A 16,801-nucleotide genomic window follows, 5' to 3' on the forward strand; every position below is an offset into this window, starting at 1 on the left:
TGGAGGGACAGAGCAGGAGGGGAAGACCCTCTATGAGGTGGATTGAGTCAGTGACTGGGGTAATTGGGATGGGTGTGTCAGAGACAGTGCGATTGGCACAGGACAGAGCAGAGTTTAGGGCTGTTGTACACAGAGTCGCTATGAGTCACAAGTGACTCGATGGCACACAACAACAACAACAACATTAATTGCTTCAAGAGCTCTGTGCTTTCTGCACAACCAAGGTTGTTAATGAATCTTCCTCTAATCCTGATGCCACATTCTTCTTCATATAATCCAGTTCCTTAAATTATATGCTCAGCATTCAGAATGAATAAGTTTGAATAAGAATATACAACTCTGGCACACACCTTTCCTGATTGTAAACCATGCACTATCCTCTTGTTCTGTTAAAAGAAAAACAAACAACCCAACCCAAACAAAAAGCCCCATACCAACACTGCATGGTCTATGAAAAGGTTTTGCATCAATGGGTACAATTAAGTATTCTCCATTATCCATAATTTATTTATACATAGTCAAATGTCTTTGTATAGTAAAAACAAACAATAAAAACATAAATAACACATCTTTCTAGTATACTTTGTTTTCAGGTAAGCTCCATGTGGCATCACCAATAATATTCTTGTCCCATGACCTCTTTGGGGTCTAATTTAGATTTCTGGCAGTGCTCTGTTGATCTAATGCTTCAACTGTTTTTTAATAATCTTAAGCCAGATTTTACTTGATGTGGCATGGATCATTATTTTTGGAATGGGCACAAACATGGATCTTCCATCCAGTTGGCCAGGTAGCTGTCTTCCAAATTCCTTGGCATAGACTAGTGAGCATGTCTAGGGCTCCATCTGTTTGCTGAAAACACTTCAACTAATAAGTCTACCAATTCCTAGAGTCTTCCCGCCCCCCCCCTTTTTTTTTTGCCAATGCCTTGAATGCAGTTTGGATGACTTCCTTCAGTAACACTGATTCTTGGTCATATGTTACTTCCTGAAATGGCTCAGAGTTGACTAATTCTTTTTTGGTTCAGTGAATTTGTGTATTCTTTCTGTGGTTTTTAAATACCTTGAACATTAATGATTAAAGACAAGGTGAGTCATAGGATGACATGTAAGAAACACATGAAGAAAGCAAAATGTCCTTAAATAGAAAGAAAAGACCAAAATGGATGTTAAAAGAGACTTTGAAGTTTGCTTTTAAATGTAGGGTAGCTAAAGCAAAAGAGAAAAAAAATGGTGTGTGTGTGTGGGGGGGGGGGAAGCTGAACAAAAAATTTCAAAGGGTAGCCCAAGAAGCCAAAGCAAAGTACTAAAATGAAATCTACAAATGGCTGGAGTTAAAAACCCAAAGAGGAGAGCATGCCTGGCATTTCTAAAGCTGGAAAAACTGATAAAAAGAAAAAAAAGCCTCAGGTTTCAATAGGAAAGATTCCGTGGACAATATAAAACATTAGGGTAGAAATGCAAATTCTCAGTAGGGGCTTAAACGTCAATAGGTAGGACCTTTGATTCTATAACATGATGGTGTAACTAGCAAGAACATAAAAGGGGAAAAAAAATCAACTAAACAAACCACACAACAACCCATAACCCAGTCAAATACCACTTAAGAATAAGTAAAGAAATCTTGTTCTAGATTTATTGTTGTTGTTATGTGTGGTCGAGTTGTTTGTGACTCATAGCGACCCTATGTACAACAGCCCTAAACCCTGCTCTATCCTGTGCCAATCGCACTGCCTCTGACACACCCATTCCAATTACCCCAGTCACTGAATCAATCCACTTCATAGAGGGTCTTCCCCTCTTGAGCCATCCCTCCACCCTCCCAAGCATGATGTCCCTCTCCAAGGACCTGTCCCCTCCTTGCAACATGCCCAAAGTATGTCAGACGAAGCCCCAGAATCCTTGCCTCGAAGGAGTAGCTTGGTTTAACCCTTTCCAGGATGAATCTGTTTGTTTTCTTGGCAGTCCATGGTACATTCAATACTCTTCTCCAGCACCACAGCTCAAAGGCATCAATTCTCCTTCTGTCCTCCCTAGTCATGGTCCAACTCTCTGATGCATAACAAGTGACTGCAAAGACCATAGCCTGTATCAGGCGCACCTTAGTCTCTAGAGAGACACCGTTGCTCTTGAATACTTTAGAGAGGTCATTAACAGCAGACTTTCCCATGGCAAAACAATTTTTGATTTCCTGACTGCTGGTGCCTAGAGTGTTGACCGTGGAGCTGAGCAAACTGAAGCGGTGAACAATCTCAATCTCTTCGCCATCCATCCTGATGCTACCAATTGGTCCAGTGGTGAGAATCTTTGTCTTCTTGACATTGAGCCTCAGTCCATACTGAAGGCTGCAGTCCTTGACCCTCTGCGGTAAGTGCATGAGGTCCTCCTCAGTTCCAGCAAGCAGCGTTGTGTCATCTGCATAATGCAGATTGTTAATATATCTTCCACCAATCCTGATGCCACAATTCTCCTCCTAGAGCCCAGCCTCCAGGATAATCTGCTCTGCATACAGGTTGAAAATGTATGGAGACAGGACACATCCCTGGCGTACACCCTTCCCAATTTTGAACCATGCAGTCTTACCCTACTCTGTTCTGACAACTGCCTCTTGGTCCAAGTATAGGTTTTGCATTAGCACGATTAAATGTTCTGGGATTCCCATTCTTCTCAGAGTCAGCCACAGTTTGTTATGATCCACACAGTCAAATGCCTTTGCATAATCAATGAAAGACAGATAGACATTCTTCTGGTATTCCCTGCTTTCAGCTAAGATCCATCTAACATCAGCTACAATATCCCTTGTACCATGACCCCTTTTAAACCCAGCCTGGACTTCTGGCAATTCTCTGCTGATGTGCTGCTCCAGTCATTTTTGGATAATCTTCAGTAGAATATTGCTTGCATGTGAAATCAATGACATTTTTCTGTAGTTTCCACACTCTGTTGGGTCACCCTTCTTTGGAATGGGAGCAAATATAGATCTCTTCCAGTCAGTTGGCCAAGTGGTTGTTCTCCAGATTTCTTGGCACAACTTGGTGAGCACATCCAGGGCAGCATTTTTCAGCTAACAGAGCTGAAATATGTCAATTGGTATACCATTTATTCCTCAGGCCTTATTTTTTGCTATTTCCTTCAAAGCAGCTTGAACTTCTTCCTTCATCACCATAGGCTCTTGCTCATATGTTATTTCATTAAATTCTTCTGTGTCTGCCAATTCCTTTTGATACAATGATCAGTATTAGAAAAGGTCATTAGAGAAAAAAAAATAAATACAAAATGCCAATTTAGAACAGCCCATTATTCTAATTAAAAAAAAAAAAAAACCAACCCTCAGACACACACAATTTAAGACTGTCCCTGATTTAAAAAAAAAAAAATAATGATTTTTTTTTTAATGGGTAAAAGTGGCATTGAACAATGTGTGTTATTCAGATGATACAACCCTGCTTGCTAAAACGGAGTAGGACCTAAAACATTTGCTGCAGAAGGTTAAGAACTTAAAAACTGATTGAAGTTCAATATCAAGAAAACAAAGATTCTTACCCCTGGGCCAATTGGGAGCATCGTGGTAGATGGTGAAGAGACTGAGATTGTAAACATCTTTAGTTTGCTTGGCTCCACAATCAACAGTCTTGGCACCACCAGCTAGGAAATTAAAAGATGTATTGCTGTTGGGAAAGTCTGCTGTCAGAGACCTCTCCAAAGTACTGAAAAGCAAAGATGTCAGTCTGGAGACTAAGGTGTGCCTGATATAGGTCCTGGTCTTTGCAATCACTTGCTATGCATCAGAGAGCTGGACAACTAGGGATGACAGAAGGAGAATTGATACCTCTGAGCTGTAATCTTGGAGAAGAGTATTGAATATATCATGGACTGCTAAGAGAACAAACAGGTTTGTCCTGGAGAGGATTAAGCCAGGCTGTTTCTTGGAGGTAAGGATTCTGAAACTTCATCTGACATACTTTGAACACGTTGCAAGGAGGGGCCAGTCCTTGGAGAGGGACTTCATGCTTGGGAGGGTTGTTGGACAGTGCAGGAGAGGAAGACCCTCAACGAGATGGATTGATTCAGTGACTGGGATAATGGAGGTCGGTTTGCCAGAGACAATAAGATTGGCACATGATAGAGCAAGGTTTAGGGCTGTTGTACATACTGTCGCTATGAGTCACAGGTGACTCAATGGCACATAACAACAACAACAAAAGCTGCATTCATTCTTTTACTATTCTTCAGTTTAAAAATTATTCATACTAAAATATATTCCCTTCCTCCTAAAATTTGCTTGTTTTAGGTGCTTGTTAGACATTTAGCATTCTAAATATACTTTTCAATGTATCTTAAACTGCTATTCAAGTTTACCCTTAACTCAAACAATAGTCAGTAAGAATGAAACATCTAATCTAGGCTTCTTAATCAGAATTTAGGACTTCCTTGCTGGCCTCTACAGCTCCATAAGCCACTTCAGATTTTTCTCTTTATTTATTTTCTATCTCTTTCATGTATGCACTCTCTCCACTAGCTTTGCTTCTTTAGAGAGCCCAAGCAAAGACATTTATTTAGTACAGGGAATGGTTTTAAAGGAACATAATCCTAAGGATGAGTTTTTTGAATGAATTCTTAAGAATGATTAGACCTAAGTATGATGATGACTCGAACTCCAACAGAGAAGACTGTTGTTATGTGCCATTGAGTCAGATCCAATCTATCGCTGACCCACCAGTGTGTTTTCAGAGGCAGTAAACCTCATGGTAGGGGACTGCCCATCTTTCTTCCACGGAGCAGCTCTTGGATTTGCACCTTGTGCCTTAGGACTGGCAGTGTACCTTCTGACCACGAGGCATGCAGACTTCGCTAATATGGAAGGAAACCCTGCTATTCCACAGCATAAAGTATAACATATCACCATCCTGGACCAAGTATTTATAACAAACAAGAGTTTGGATGATTATGTATTTCATGCTTTCCAGCATATCTGTCAAATTAGGAGGCCTGTTGGTTCTAATTTCACTAGACAAAGGAGTGAAAGAAAGATGTTCTTAACGGTTTATGTCATAGTTCAAGCACCTTAGCAAAGATCTGAAAATCACTACTTAAGCCCTAATACAATACATTATTTCTTGTAGTAAGAGTTGATACAGAGCCTTACTGTAAAACTAACTAACTTACTAAGCCAATTGTATTCTCAATTTTACACAGTATCTGAACCTGAAGACAGGGAAGAAAAAGAAACTAAAACTTCGGGTGGAGACAGAGCACTAATCAGGAAGCTAGGGATGCTGAGCTTCTAAATTCTACTGAATCATCCGTAACAACAGAATTAGTCCTCTTACTCTATCGGAACAAATTATGTCATCTTTGCTTAAGCTACTCTCCTCAGTAAAACCATTATCACTTCCTCCTCCTCTAATATTAACTCCACCTGAAGAATCTAATGCTTGATGGTATCTCGGGCAGAGACCTTCTAAGACATGGCTGAATGTCCCTATAACCCAGCCCCCCAACCCATTTGGGCTTCTAGATCTGTAAGTGGACTTTGATTTCACTAGAAATGTCACTGTGTTCCACAAATCAAAGATCCAAAAGGTACATCACTCAATGTTTCAGTTCAAGAAAAGGATCTATGAATCTATTTAGGTGGTTCACTGAAGCTTGAATTACAGACTGGCCTACATGAAATATACGCCAGACCAGACTTGATAATATGACAGAGGGTATCCAAAGGCTCAGTGAACTCAGTGTAGCAGAGTAGACTGATCAGGTTGGATCCACAGACTCATTCATGGAGTATACATAGGACATATCTCTTACCACAACGGTGAGAAATTAGTGAAGAGAATCCCAGCATTTTTTGATTCAGCCATGATTACAATGTTATATAAGTCAAGATTTGTTAGCGGGATTGCCCCTAACTGAATCAATCAATCAATCAATCAATCAATCAAACAAACAAACAACAACGACAAGAAAACCACGCCAAACTACAATGAAACTGAATAGAGTCTGAATATTACTTGTAATAATAGCAAGGCCAAATGATGATGCTTAATTGTCAAAGACAGAGTGGACATGGTTATTGTAATAGATACCAGAGTCAAAGCAATAAAGTCTTACTTGGACAGACTTATAGAAGTGACTCCTTAGTCATGGTATCCTTACTAGGCATCAAGAGATAAGAAATCTACTATTTACTTGATCACTACAACCAAAAATATTTAAGATCAAGGACACAGCAATCTAATTTGAATCACCAGAATAAAGAGGCACAGTTTCTCAAGCAACTCTCTGGTTATGAGTCAGTTTACAAACCCAAAAACTCCTGAATAAAATGGAGGCTAAGTCCCCTTTAAGAAGGGGCCTAAAAATTATTAATAAAAAAGACAGGGCCTATTGATATATGATTAAGTACTATTGTCATGGGAGTCCAGAACGAAGGCTATATAGTGGAGTGGACTTGGGGGAGGGACTGTATAACAATGAAAGAATTTTTCTTTTACTTTTCAAAGAGAAGAGTGAACTGGAGGGAGGTTGAGCAGGGAGAAAAGTGCAACAATGAATGAATGGAAATCCAAAGTCTCTGTAAACTTTCATTAAAATTAATTTATACACACACACACAAACACACGCAAGAAGGGGCCTATTATAGTGCCAAAACTTATAATGGTAGTTTGTCTCCCAGCCTTCCTTAAAGGGATCCATGGCTTTTCACCAGAGTGAATGTTTACTGGAGAAAAGGAAACAATCTTTGTCTCCCAGCCTTCCTTAAAGGGATCCATGGCTTTTCATCAGAGTGAATGTTTACTGGAGAAAAGGAAACAATCTGACTTTTCAAAGATTACCAGATATTGGTTCTGAATGGACTCAAAATGTCACTGTGTCCCACAAATCACAGAGGTAGCAGATGGAGGTCAGGTTATTAACAGAATCTTGGTTCAATGTCACCTCACAGTGGGGCCAGTGGGTTCCCAAATCCATCCTGTAATGATTTCCCCAGTGCCAGAATGCATAACTGGAATAGACTTACTCAGCAACTGGCAAAACTGCCACACAGTTGTTGTTGTTGTTAAGTACCTTTGAGTAGGCAATAACCCATAGCCGACTGACCATCCAGAGGGCTTTCAAAGGCAGTAAATCTCAAGGGAGGAGATTGCTCATCTTTCTCCTGTGGAACAGCTGTTGTTGTTGCCGAGTGCTGCTGAGTTGAGTACAACTCATAGTGACATTATGAACAAGACACCTAATGCCTTTCCATAACAGTCATCATTTCGCCAAGTTCATAGAGTTTCTAGAGGCATGTGGTTTAGGAAGTGGATGGCACTCCTGCTTCCAAACCTGTTTTACAACTGGGAGCTCCACCAAACACTGTCCACATTGGGAAGCCATTCTGGTATTTGATACCCCAATGGCACAAGGTTCAGCATCACAACAACCCAGGTTATTTCGTACTGCACATTGACAAAGAGTGATGTACAAAGTGGAAGAGTGTTCCTCCAGATATAAAAGCACTAGTTTCATTTAGCAGTGGTGCTGGAAAAGAGTATTAAGGGTACCATGGATTGCTAGGAAAACAAACAGACTCATCCTGGAAAGGGTTAAACCAGGCAGCTCCTTGAAGGCAAGGATTCTGGGGCTTCACCTAACATACTTTGGACATGTTGTGAGGAGAGACTGGTCCTTGGAGAGGGACATCATGCTTGGGAGGGTGGAGGGACAGCACAGGAGGGGAAGGCCCTCTATGAGGTGGATTGATTCAGTGATGGGGTAATCGGGATGGTTGTGTCAGACAGTGTGATTGGCACAGGACACAGCAGAGTTCAGGGCTGTTGTACATCGGGTCGCTATGAGTTGCAAGTGACTCGATGGCACATAACAACAAGTGTCAACAAACTGAATACAACTGAGAATAAGTTTTGCACAAAAGATCTAAACTCTATTCTATGACTAACATCATTTCTGTACAGAACTGTGTCCTATAACTATCATCATTTCTGTACAGAACTATGTCCTATAACTATCATCATTTCTGTACATTTAAAGAGTTTCCAGAGGCATTTAGTTTTAGCAAGTGGATGCCACTCCTGCTTCCCTGCATAAATCAATCTGGAAGCTCATCTAAACTGTATATAATTGGTAAATATTACGGTGTTTGACAAGACTATGGAACAGTGTGCAGCATCACAGCAATACCAAGTTGTTCAGTTCAGCAAATAGACAAAAGATTGCTGTGTCATCCAAGGAATATTCAAAGCCTTTGAGCAGACTTAAACCCTAGGCAAGGCTCAGGGACACCTGCTCTTGGGGGGAAAAGAGCAATAATACACATGAGATTCAACCCCAAAGAAGCACGACCCCAAAAACTTCCCTTCACTTGCCCATTCGGACCTGTGTCCACAAGCAGCAAAAAGCCACATGCCTGGTGGAGCAGCTGCTGTTGTTGTTGTTATGTGCTGTCGAGTCGTTTGTGACTCATAGCGACCCTATGTACAACAGCCCTAAACTGCTCTATCCTGTGCCAATCGCACTGCCTCTGACACATCCATCCTGATTACCCCAGTCACTGAATCAATCCACCTCATAGAGGGTCTTCCCCTCTTGAGCCGTCCCTCCACCCTCCCAAGCATGATGTCCCTCTCCAAGGACCTGGCCCTCCTTTCAACATGCCCAAAGTATGTCAGACGAAGCCCCAGAATTCTTACCTTGAAGAAGTTGCTTGGTTTAACCCTCTCCAGGATGAATCTGTTTTCTTGGCAGTCCAGGGTATATCAATACTCTTCTCCAGCACCACAGCTCAAAGACATCAATTCTCCTTCTGTCCTCCCTAGGCATTGTCCAACTCTCTGATGCATAACAAGTGATTGCAAAGACCATGGCCTGTATCAGGCAGTGGAACAGCTAGCATATTTAAATCTTTTTCAATGTCTGGGTTGGCTGCAAATCCAATGAATTACTACTAAATCACCAGGGCTTAGGTGCTGTAAAATCGCCAACATTTATTACTTGCTGTCCTAGTAAACTTTGTCACTGCTACTGGAAATGGTATCTCATTGTGGTTTTGATTTGCATCTCTCTTACTGCCAGTGATTTTGATCATTTCTTCATTTGTCTATTGGCCATATGAATATCTTCCTCTGTGAAAATTCTTGCCGTGTCTTTTGCTCATTTTGTAATTGTATTATTAATCTTTTTCTTGTGGAGGCCCTGTAGGATTCTGTAAACTTTTGACACGAGACCCTTGTCTGAAATTATATTGCAAAATTTTTTTCTAGTCAGTAGGTTTTCTTTTCACTCTGCTGGAAAAAGTTTCAATGGCTTAACATTTTTGTTAGCAAGTGAATGCTTAACTACTCTGCTGTTGTTGTAAGATATCATTCACTCACTACAGCTCAATCTGACCCTAGGAACAACAGATCAAAAGCTTGTCCTAGTTTGTGACAACCTTACAGTCTCCACGTTGCTCACGTCCTTCACTGCAGTCACTACGCACATCCATCTCACACAAGGTCTTTTCACGAACACTCTACATTTCCAAACAAGATGTCTTTTTCCAAAGAGCAGTGTCTCTTCTGGGAACTCTGGTGGTCTAACAGGCAAGGAGTTGTGCTGCCAACACAAAGGCAAGTGGTTTGAATCGACCAGCTACTTGGAGGGTAAAAGATGGGCACTCTCTTCTTATGCCATTTAAAGCCTTTGAAAACCTGCTGGAAGATCAGCTAGGAGTTCTGATTCCATGGCACACAACAACAGTGTATCTTGACAACAATCCTAAAGCATGTGAGACAAAATTTCCCCATCCTTGCCTCTAAGGAGCAGCATTGCCTCCAAGACAGATCTGTTTACTCTTTTGGTCCATGTGATATTCATAACTCTCCACAATTCAAAGGAATTAATTCTTCTGTCTTCCTTATTCGTTGTCTAACTTTCACATGCATTTGAAGCAGTCAGGAAGCTCTAAGGGCCTAGCGGTAAGAAGCTGTGCTACGATACCAAAGGCATGAGGTTTGAATCTGTCAGCTACTCCACGGGGAAAGGATGGACAACCTCCTGTAAAATTTACTGCCTCTGCAAACCCACGGGAGGTTCAGCCATGAGTCACTTCCTACCAGGTAGCACACAACAGCAGCAATGTGAAGAAATAAAAGTATCACGGCTTAGATCAGGAACACCTTGTCTTGTCTTTAAAGTGATACACTTGTTCTTTAGCATGTTCAAAATGGCCTTCACAGCAGATTTTCCCAATGAAATATGTCTTTCGACTTCTTAACTCCAGCTTACCATGAGTGTTGATTACAAACACAGTAAAATGAAATCCTTGACAACTATTCTCTACCATGATGTTGCCTATTGGTCCAACTGGGAGGGTTTGTTTTTGTTACAAGGTATAACCCATATTGAAAGCTTTAGTCCTTTATTCTTCAGTAAGTGCTTCAAGTTATCTTGACTAGCTGTAGGCAAGGTAGCATCATCTGCATAAGGCAGGTTGTTGATGAGTCCTCCTCCAATCTGAATGCCACAGTCTTCTTCATATAGTCCTGGTTCTCAGATTATTTGCTCAAAAAACATATGGAATAGGTATGGGGGAAAGATACAACCCTGATGCACACCTTTCTTGATTTTAAACTTTGCTTTGTCTTTTCATGCTGCCCTTTGAAATCTGTTTGGCTCCTTTATTTCATCATTTCTACCCTTTGTTTAATTTCTCTATGTTGAAAAGCAAATTTCAGAGTCTCTTCTGACATCAATATTGGTCTTTTTTCCTCCCTTTCCTTTAAATGACCTTTTGCTTTCTTGATGTCATGTCATAATTTGTCTCATCTTTAGCCACTGTTGTTGTTGTGTACCTTTTTGTTCAATATAAAATCTAGTCACTAGTGTTCAATACAAAATCTATACTTGAGACAGTTTTTTAAATTTAGGTGGGAAAGTTCAAGCCTACATTCTGGCTCTTGCAGACTTTTCATTTTCTTCAGCTTCAATTTTAACATGTATAAGCAAACTGATAGTCAGAAATTTTCATTTTGTACAATCAATGACTTATTCATTATAAATACCTTTTATAAGACACATAAATTATGAACACATGAGAAGCACACTGACTACCAATCTGTGAAAAGTGACGGTGGAGAAGCTCAATGTCAATAGTTAAAGTGAGATGCCCATAAAATTATAGAACAAATCAACAATTAACCATTGTATTACCAGTAATTTAGGGACTAACAACAGTATACATTAAAGAAAAACACCAAAAAACAACAACTAAATGCAATGGAGATTGTAGTTTTATTGCCAAAATCTGTCATTTTTTTTTTCTCTTTTCTTGGCATTTCTGGATGAATACATTAAAGTTTAGAAAAAGAAATATGAAGCATAAAAGTAACTTTATAAATAGAATTATGAGAAAATAATTCAAAGTCAATTGAAAATATATATGACTATTTTAGTTCCAAACTGGATATGTATACTTATTAGGCAGAACTTAGTAAACAAAGAAGTTTGGAAAGCAAAACAAGCTGTTTCTTATTAAAAGCTATCCACAACTTTTATATTACCTTTTTATTTCAGGAAGGCAAATATGAACAATATTGTACAGCAACATCATCACACCCTTATATATGTGAGCATTTTTACAAAATCAATATAAGGGATCACCACTTAAGTATAAATGATTGAAAGGAAACACTGTTGTCCATCACCTTTACCAAGCATTTCCTTACCTCTTGGTAATAATTGGCAACTACAACACTGCTGCACAGAACAATGAACTTTATCACCAGTGCTCACTTTACCCTTATACAAATTAGCACAAGCCTCTAAGCAGTGCCACAGGCAATAAAATAGAGAGGAAAGGTGGTAAAAAAGAATTTTCTGATTGTCTTCATAAAACAATCCATGATCCTCTCCCATTTATCACTATCAATAAATATTAGCTAGAATAATGGATTGAGAAAGGGTAAGAGTTAATGAGAAATATTTTATTATCACAGTAGAAGGACTTCCTTTTGATTCTTTTATCTGTTGTTCATATCAATTTAACTGCCAAACATAAGAGAGGAAAGGAGAAACTTTATTCATTACCCAATTCTCACTCCTTATAACTGCAATGAATTACTTTTCATTGCATATCGACTTATTTCCATTCTTGCTATCAATCTCTAAGAAAGCCTGGAATGCACAAAGTTCCAACTCAGCTTATCAAATGTATACAACTGAGTATTAATTTTACATCAGTTTATATTCTGTATACAAAGGAAGCTCTAGTGCCTAGGAGTAAGGAGTTATGTGATTAACCCCCAAGACACGTGGTTCAAACCCACCAGATAGTGCAGGAGAAAGATGGGTAATCTTCTGTGCAGTTTACAGCCTCTGAAAAACTTTTGGAGGGTCAGCTCTGTGTGGGTTCTGACTTGACAACACAAACACCACATATCCTTGACCTACTTCATGGTTTTCCTTTTCCCTTCAATTAGTCATCAGTATCAGGCTCAGAATTGGGAAAAGTGAAACTTTTAAGTCACTAAGAATGTATAAAGTGATGAACTATAGGGGAATCTGATGGCATATTGGTAGGGAGCTAAGCTACCAACTCAAAGGCAATGGCTTGAATCCACCAGCTGCTCTGTAGGTAAAAGATGGCCAGTCTCCTCCAACGTGATTACTGCCTCTGAAAACTCACCGGAGGGTGAGCTACAGGTTGGTTCCAACTTGATGGTACCTAACAATAAGTACCTCTGAAAACGTGCTGAAGGGTCAGCTATGAGTTGGTCTGACTTGACAGCACACACTAATCACAACATTATGAACAAAATTAGATTCTCAGGGTTTACTTTTTCACAACTAACATTCGACCGATGTGTCAGAAATAAAGGTAGAAAGGACATACTCATTCGGATTATTTACTCAGCTCACTGATGGGGCTTTTGTGTATCAACGGGACAAAGCCTAGAGAAGTCCAGATTATTGGTGGAATCCAGGGAATGAAATGCCTAAAAAAAGAGTCTCATTCAAATGTTTACAGACTGCTCATCTTCACATTAATTTACTTTTGAACTGATACTTTCTTAATACTTTAGGACCTGTCACAAGCCAAATTATAACAGTGAAAGAGTGGGAATATGTAAAACATTGTTATTTTTGATTTACACACAGATCTCAGTTCCTTTAGTTGCTTAAAACTGTTTTTTTTTCAAAAAGCAATGTACACTGCCAACCAATTCTCATCATAGAGAAGTTTTCCTGCGGTTAAAGACATGTGGGAGGTAAGCAAGCATAAACAGGACTTCAGGAGAGAATATATTAGTATTGTGCTAATTTAAGTGGATCGAAGTGAATAACAATTATAAAAAGTAAAATGGAAATTGAATCATATGCTAGTCTTTCCCCCCACTCCCTTCTTTCTTTAAAAAAAAAATTACCTTAAGTTTGCACAAAATAGCCAGTTAAATTACAGGGAAAGTGTGTTCATTTATTTTTCATTTCTCCAAACAACATAAAAATCTACAATAAATGTCATTATGTAAGTGCATTCTCTGAAGATCAAGAATGATGCAACGGTTGCTATGGTAACTACTCATTTTATTAAGCTGTGGGTTGGGGTTTAAATCATCCTTTTAAAAAACAAATTTCAACATCTAAATGATGCTCATTAAGTTTCTTTCTATTGCTACCTATTAAATAATAACTATAGGTCATCTTTGGTGTTGACCATTTAAGTAGCCTCTATTAAAAGTGAGACTTAAGTTGCCGAGGAAAGCAAACTTTTAAAGTGTGCACAAAGAAATACATCATTTGCAGAAAAAGAAACAAAAGACACTTAGTTTTAAGCAGCTAGAGGAACTGAGGTCTGTGTGTAAATGAAAAGTAATATAACATTTTACATGTTTCTGTTCTTTCACTGTTACAATATGGCTTGTGAGCAGTCCTAAAGTATTAACAAAGTATCAGGCTAACTTTAGAAGACAGCTTGTTGACTTTTCAACAGTGTGTACTTAAGCTAAAGTGAGAACCCTTAGAAAAGCGCTCATTTTGATACAAGATATTTCTGCTGAGTATGTCAAAGTCTTAACAGTCATCTCTGTTTAAAAACATCCTACGATTTTAAAATCCAAGGGTAACTATGAACCCCAGCTCTAAGTACTGTCAAAAGGGACTGCCAAAAGTTGTTGTTAATGTGCTGTCGAGTCGCTTTTGACTCAGAGCAACCCCATGTACAATAGCCCTGAAACCTGCTACTTTAACAAAAAAAAAGTTACTAAGCTCTTTTCTTTGCTTCTGCTCGTCCATGGGGAGGGGGGGGGGGGGGGTGTGTCCCTGACGGCCAGTCTCACTGGCATCCACATCCCAGGTGGTCTGTGAGTGACAGGTTATATATACCTGGGAGTGACTCGTTCTAGTGTTGGGAGAACCTGCCCCGTCTCCCAGCCTAGAACACTAAAAATGAAGCATCTGAGGGACAGGGGGAGAAGGGTGAGCAGGAATGCAGCTCCTCCCCATTTTAACAAGGTGAAGTCCAGTCAGCTAAAAGGCCTGCTGACTTGGCAGCCCTGCGAGCCAGAGCGAGGAAGCCCCCGCTAAGCCCGGAGTAATGGGGTACTGGGCAAGGGGGCGGGGGGCTGGCCAAGCTCGAGCTGCAGCGGGGCGGGGGGGTGGGGCAGATTCCAGCCCTGCTTCGCAGATGGATGGTGCATGTCTCCGAGGGCCCCTCCTTCCAGGTTCCTGATCCCAAGCCTCCCCCACCTCCTCTGCGAAGGTGGTCTGCCCGTGGGGGTGAGGGGTGACAGCCGGCTGGGCCCCTCCGACGGGGGTGCGGCCCCCCCACAGGCCCTGAACTCTGCAGGGCCCTCGGAGCCAAGGGGGCGGGGAGGTGCTGGCCGCAGGCCGGGGCCCAGGGGGGTGTCCGGCCCCGGGAGGGCGGCAGCGGCTGACGTGCAGCTCCTCGAGGTGTCAATGGTGGCCTCTTCCTTTGGGGGAGAGGGGAAGTGACACGGGGCTGGGGCTGTGCGGGTGCGGAGATCGCCCCTGCCATCCGCGGCCGCCCGCTCCTTACCTTCCCGGTACTTCTTGCGGAGCCGCCGGTGGACGTTCTTCACCACCCCGGAGAGCTTCTCCTGCTCCAGCTTCCGCTCCTGCTCCTGGGGCGGCGGGCTGCTCCGGGGCCCGGACCCCTGATGGCGAGCGGTGCCTCGGCCGCCGGCCCCCTGCTCCATTTCGCCGCCGCCGCCGCCCCTGCCACTCGGGCCCCCGCAGACGCCCGCCCGGCGGAGGAGGTGGAGAAGGAGGAGGCAGCAGAGGAGGCTGCCGCGGGAGAAGGCAGAGGACCAGAAGCCACGGCCTCTGAGGTTTGCACCTTACCCAGCTGCACGAGCTGATTGGTGGGCTCTGGAGGGCTGGGCGGAAACGGAAAAGACCACGGGCCAATCGACGGGCGGCGCCGGCGGCGCACTAGGTTGTTTGGGAAGCTAGCAGCTGGAGGAGGCGGGGCTTGTAGGCGGGGCGCTGAGGCGCTGGGAGTATCAGGCCTTAGTGCTCGCCTGCCTGGCGTCAGTGCGCAGGCGTCCCAGGGTGGCTGCTGGAGACGTGCGGCTGCCAATGCGCCTGCGTGGTTCGTTCCCTTAGTTAGGCTTCTTTCTACTGTCTAGCTTACTCGCACCTTCCAGTCTTCACTCCCTTTTCCTGGCAGTTTTTATCGGAGATGACACAGCTAGGGTCCTCAAACTGAGCTCACTGCGCCTTGTGAGCCCCTGGTGCACCTTGTCAAATGCACCTATCCCAGTGCAAGCATAGAGGTTGATGTTTCATTGGTTCAAAAGTGATCTTGTTTGATTCATTCGCCCGCAGGGCTGAGATCAATGCTCTATCTAAGTGCCACTACAGGGCAAGGGACATGAAACATGGAGAGAGGACAGGATTGAGAAATGCAAGTGGAAATGCGAGGGAAAGAGAAGATAAAGTCAAAGAACTCATAAGAGAAGTTCTCAAGAAATTTTCAGAAACCCTGCTGTGGCTTAAATTCCTATTAGAATTCTGGGAGTTTCTAGTGACTTCTGGCCCTTTAATTTAAGAGTTAGTGTGTGTGGTGGCCTAGTGATAAGAGCCTACACTGTAATCCCAAAGGCATGTAGTTCAAATCCACCAGTTGCTGCATGGGAGAAGGATGGGCAAGGGGTCGGTTCTGGCTCAATGGAACACAACATTCTGTGTGAAGCCAGTCTCTGTGCTTGAAAAGATTTGGAAACCTGCTCTCCTCCCCCCCCCCCCTTATCTCTCCTTTTGGAAAGCGAGCTTTGAATGTACCTGCAGATTCCTGTGCAGAAAGGTGGGGAGTGCTGATCTCCAGAGATAGGTAGACATTAATCCTGTATTCGGTGTATTTGTTTCCCAGGTATCGCTGAGACTGTTGCAGTGCCAGAGATTCAACAAGACTGAAAAGCCTTCGGTGGATTTGACTAGACAGTTAGGACTGCAGATATTGGCGACCTGACTGTATTTGTCAGTTACAGTGAGAACTTTTTGAACAATGACCTTGGAAATATGAATATAGCTTGCTTTATGTAACTTTTGTATGCTACCTTCTGACTGGTGAAGACCTAAAGTACAAATTATTATGTGGACTCTGGACTGCCAACAAACAAATATGCCTTGAAGAAGGTGCAGCCAGAATGCCTCTTGGAGGTAAAGATGACGAAGCTTCATCTGGGCATGATGCTAGAAGAGGTTGTTTATTTTTTGGAGACGGATATCATGCTAGGAAATGTGGAGGGGTGGGAAGGAGAGGAAGACTTTCCACCTAGTAGATTGAAATGGTGACTGTG

General features: G+C 42.0%; 1 protein-coding gene across 1 annotated transcript in view; it reads right to left on the reverse strand.

Moving 5' to 3' along the window:
- Positions 1-15,312, reverse strand: part of LOC102874261 (chromosome unknown open reading frame, human C7orf60) — a 63,868-nt gene extending 48,556 nt beyond the window's left edge. The window contains exon 1 of the mRNA XM_006882649.1: positions 15,037-15,312. Within this exon, the coding sequence (XP_006882711.1) occupies positions 15,037-15,196 (160 nt within the window). The 5' untranslated portion in view covers positions 15,197-15,312. The remainder of the gene's footprint in view (positions 1-15,036) is intronic.
- Positions 15,313-16,801: the final 1,489 nt, after the last annotated feature.

This window comes from Elephantulus edwardii, unplaced genomic scaffold (assembly GCF_000299155.1).
Source record: "Elephantulus edwardii isolate Elephantulus edwardi_28Jun2011 unplaced genomic scaffold, EleEdw1.0 scaffold00022, whole genome shotgun sequence".
Classification (NCBI taxonomy): domain Eukaryota; kingdom Metazoa; phylum Chordata; class Mammalia; order Macroscelidea; family Macroscelididae; genus Elephantulus; species Elephantulus edwardii.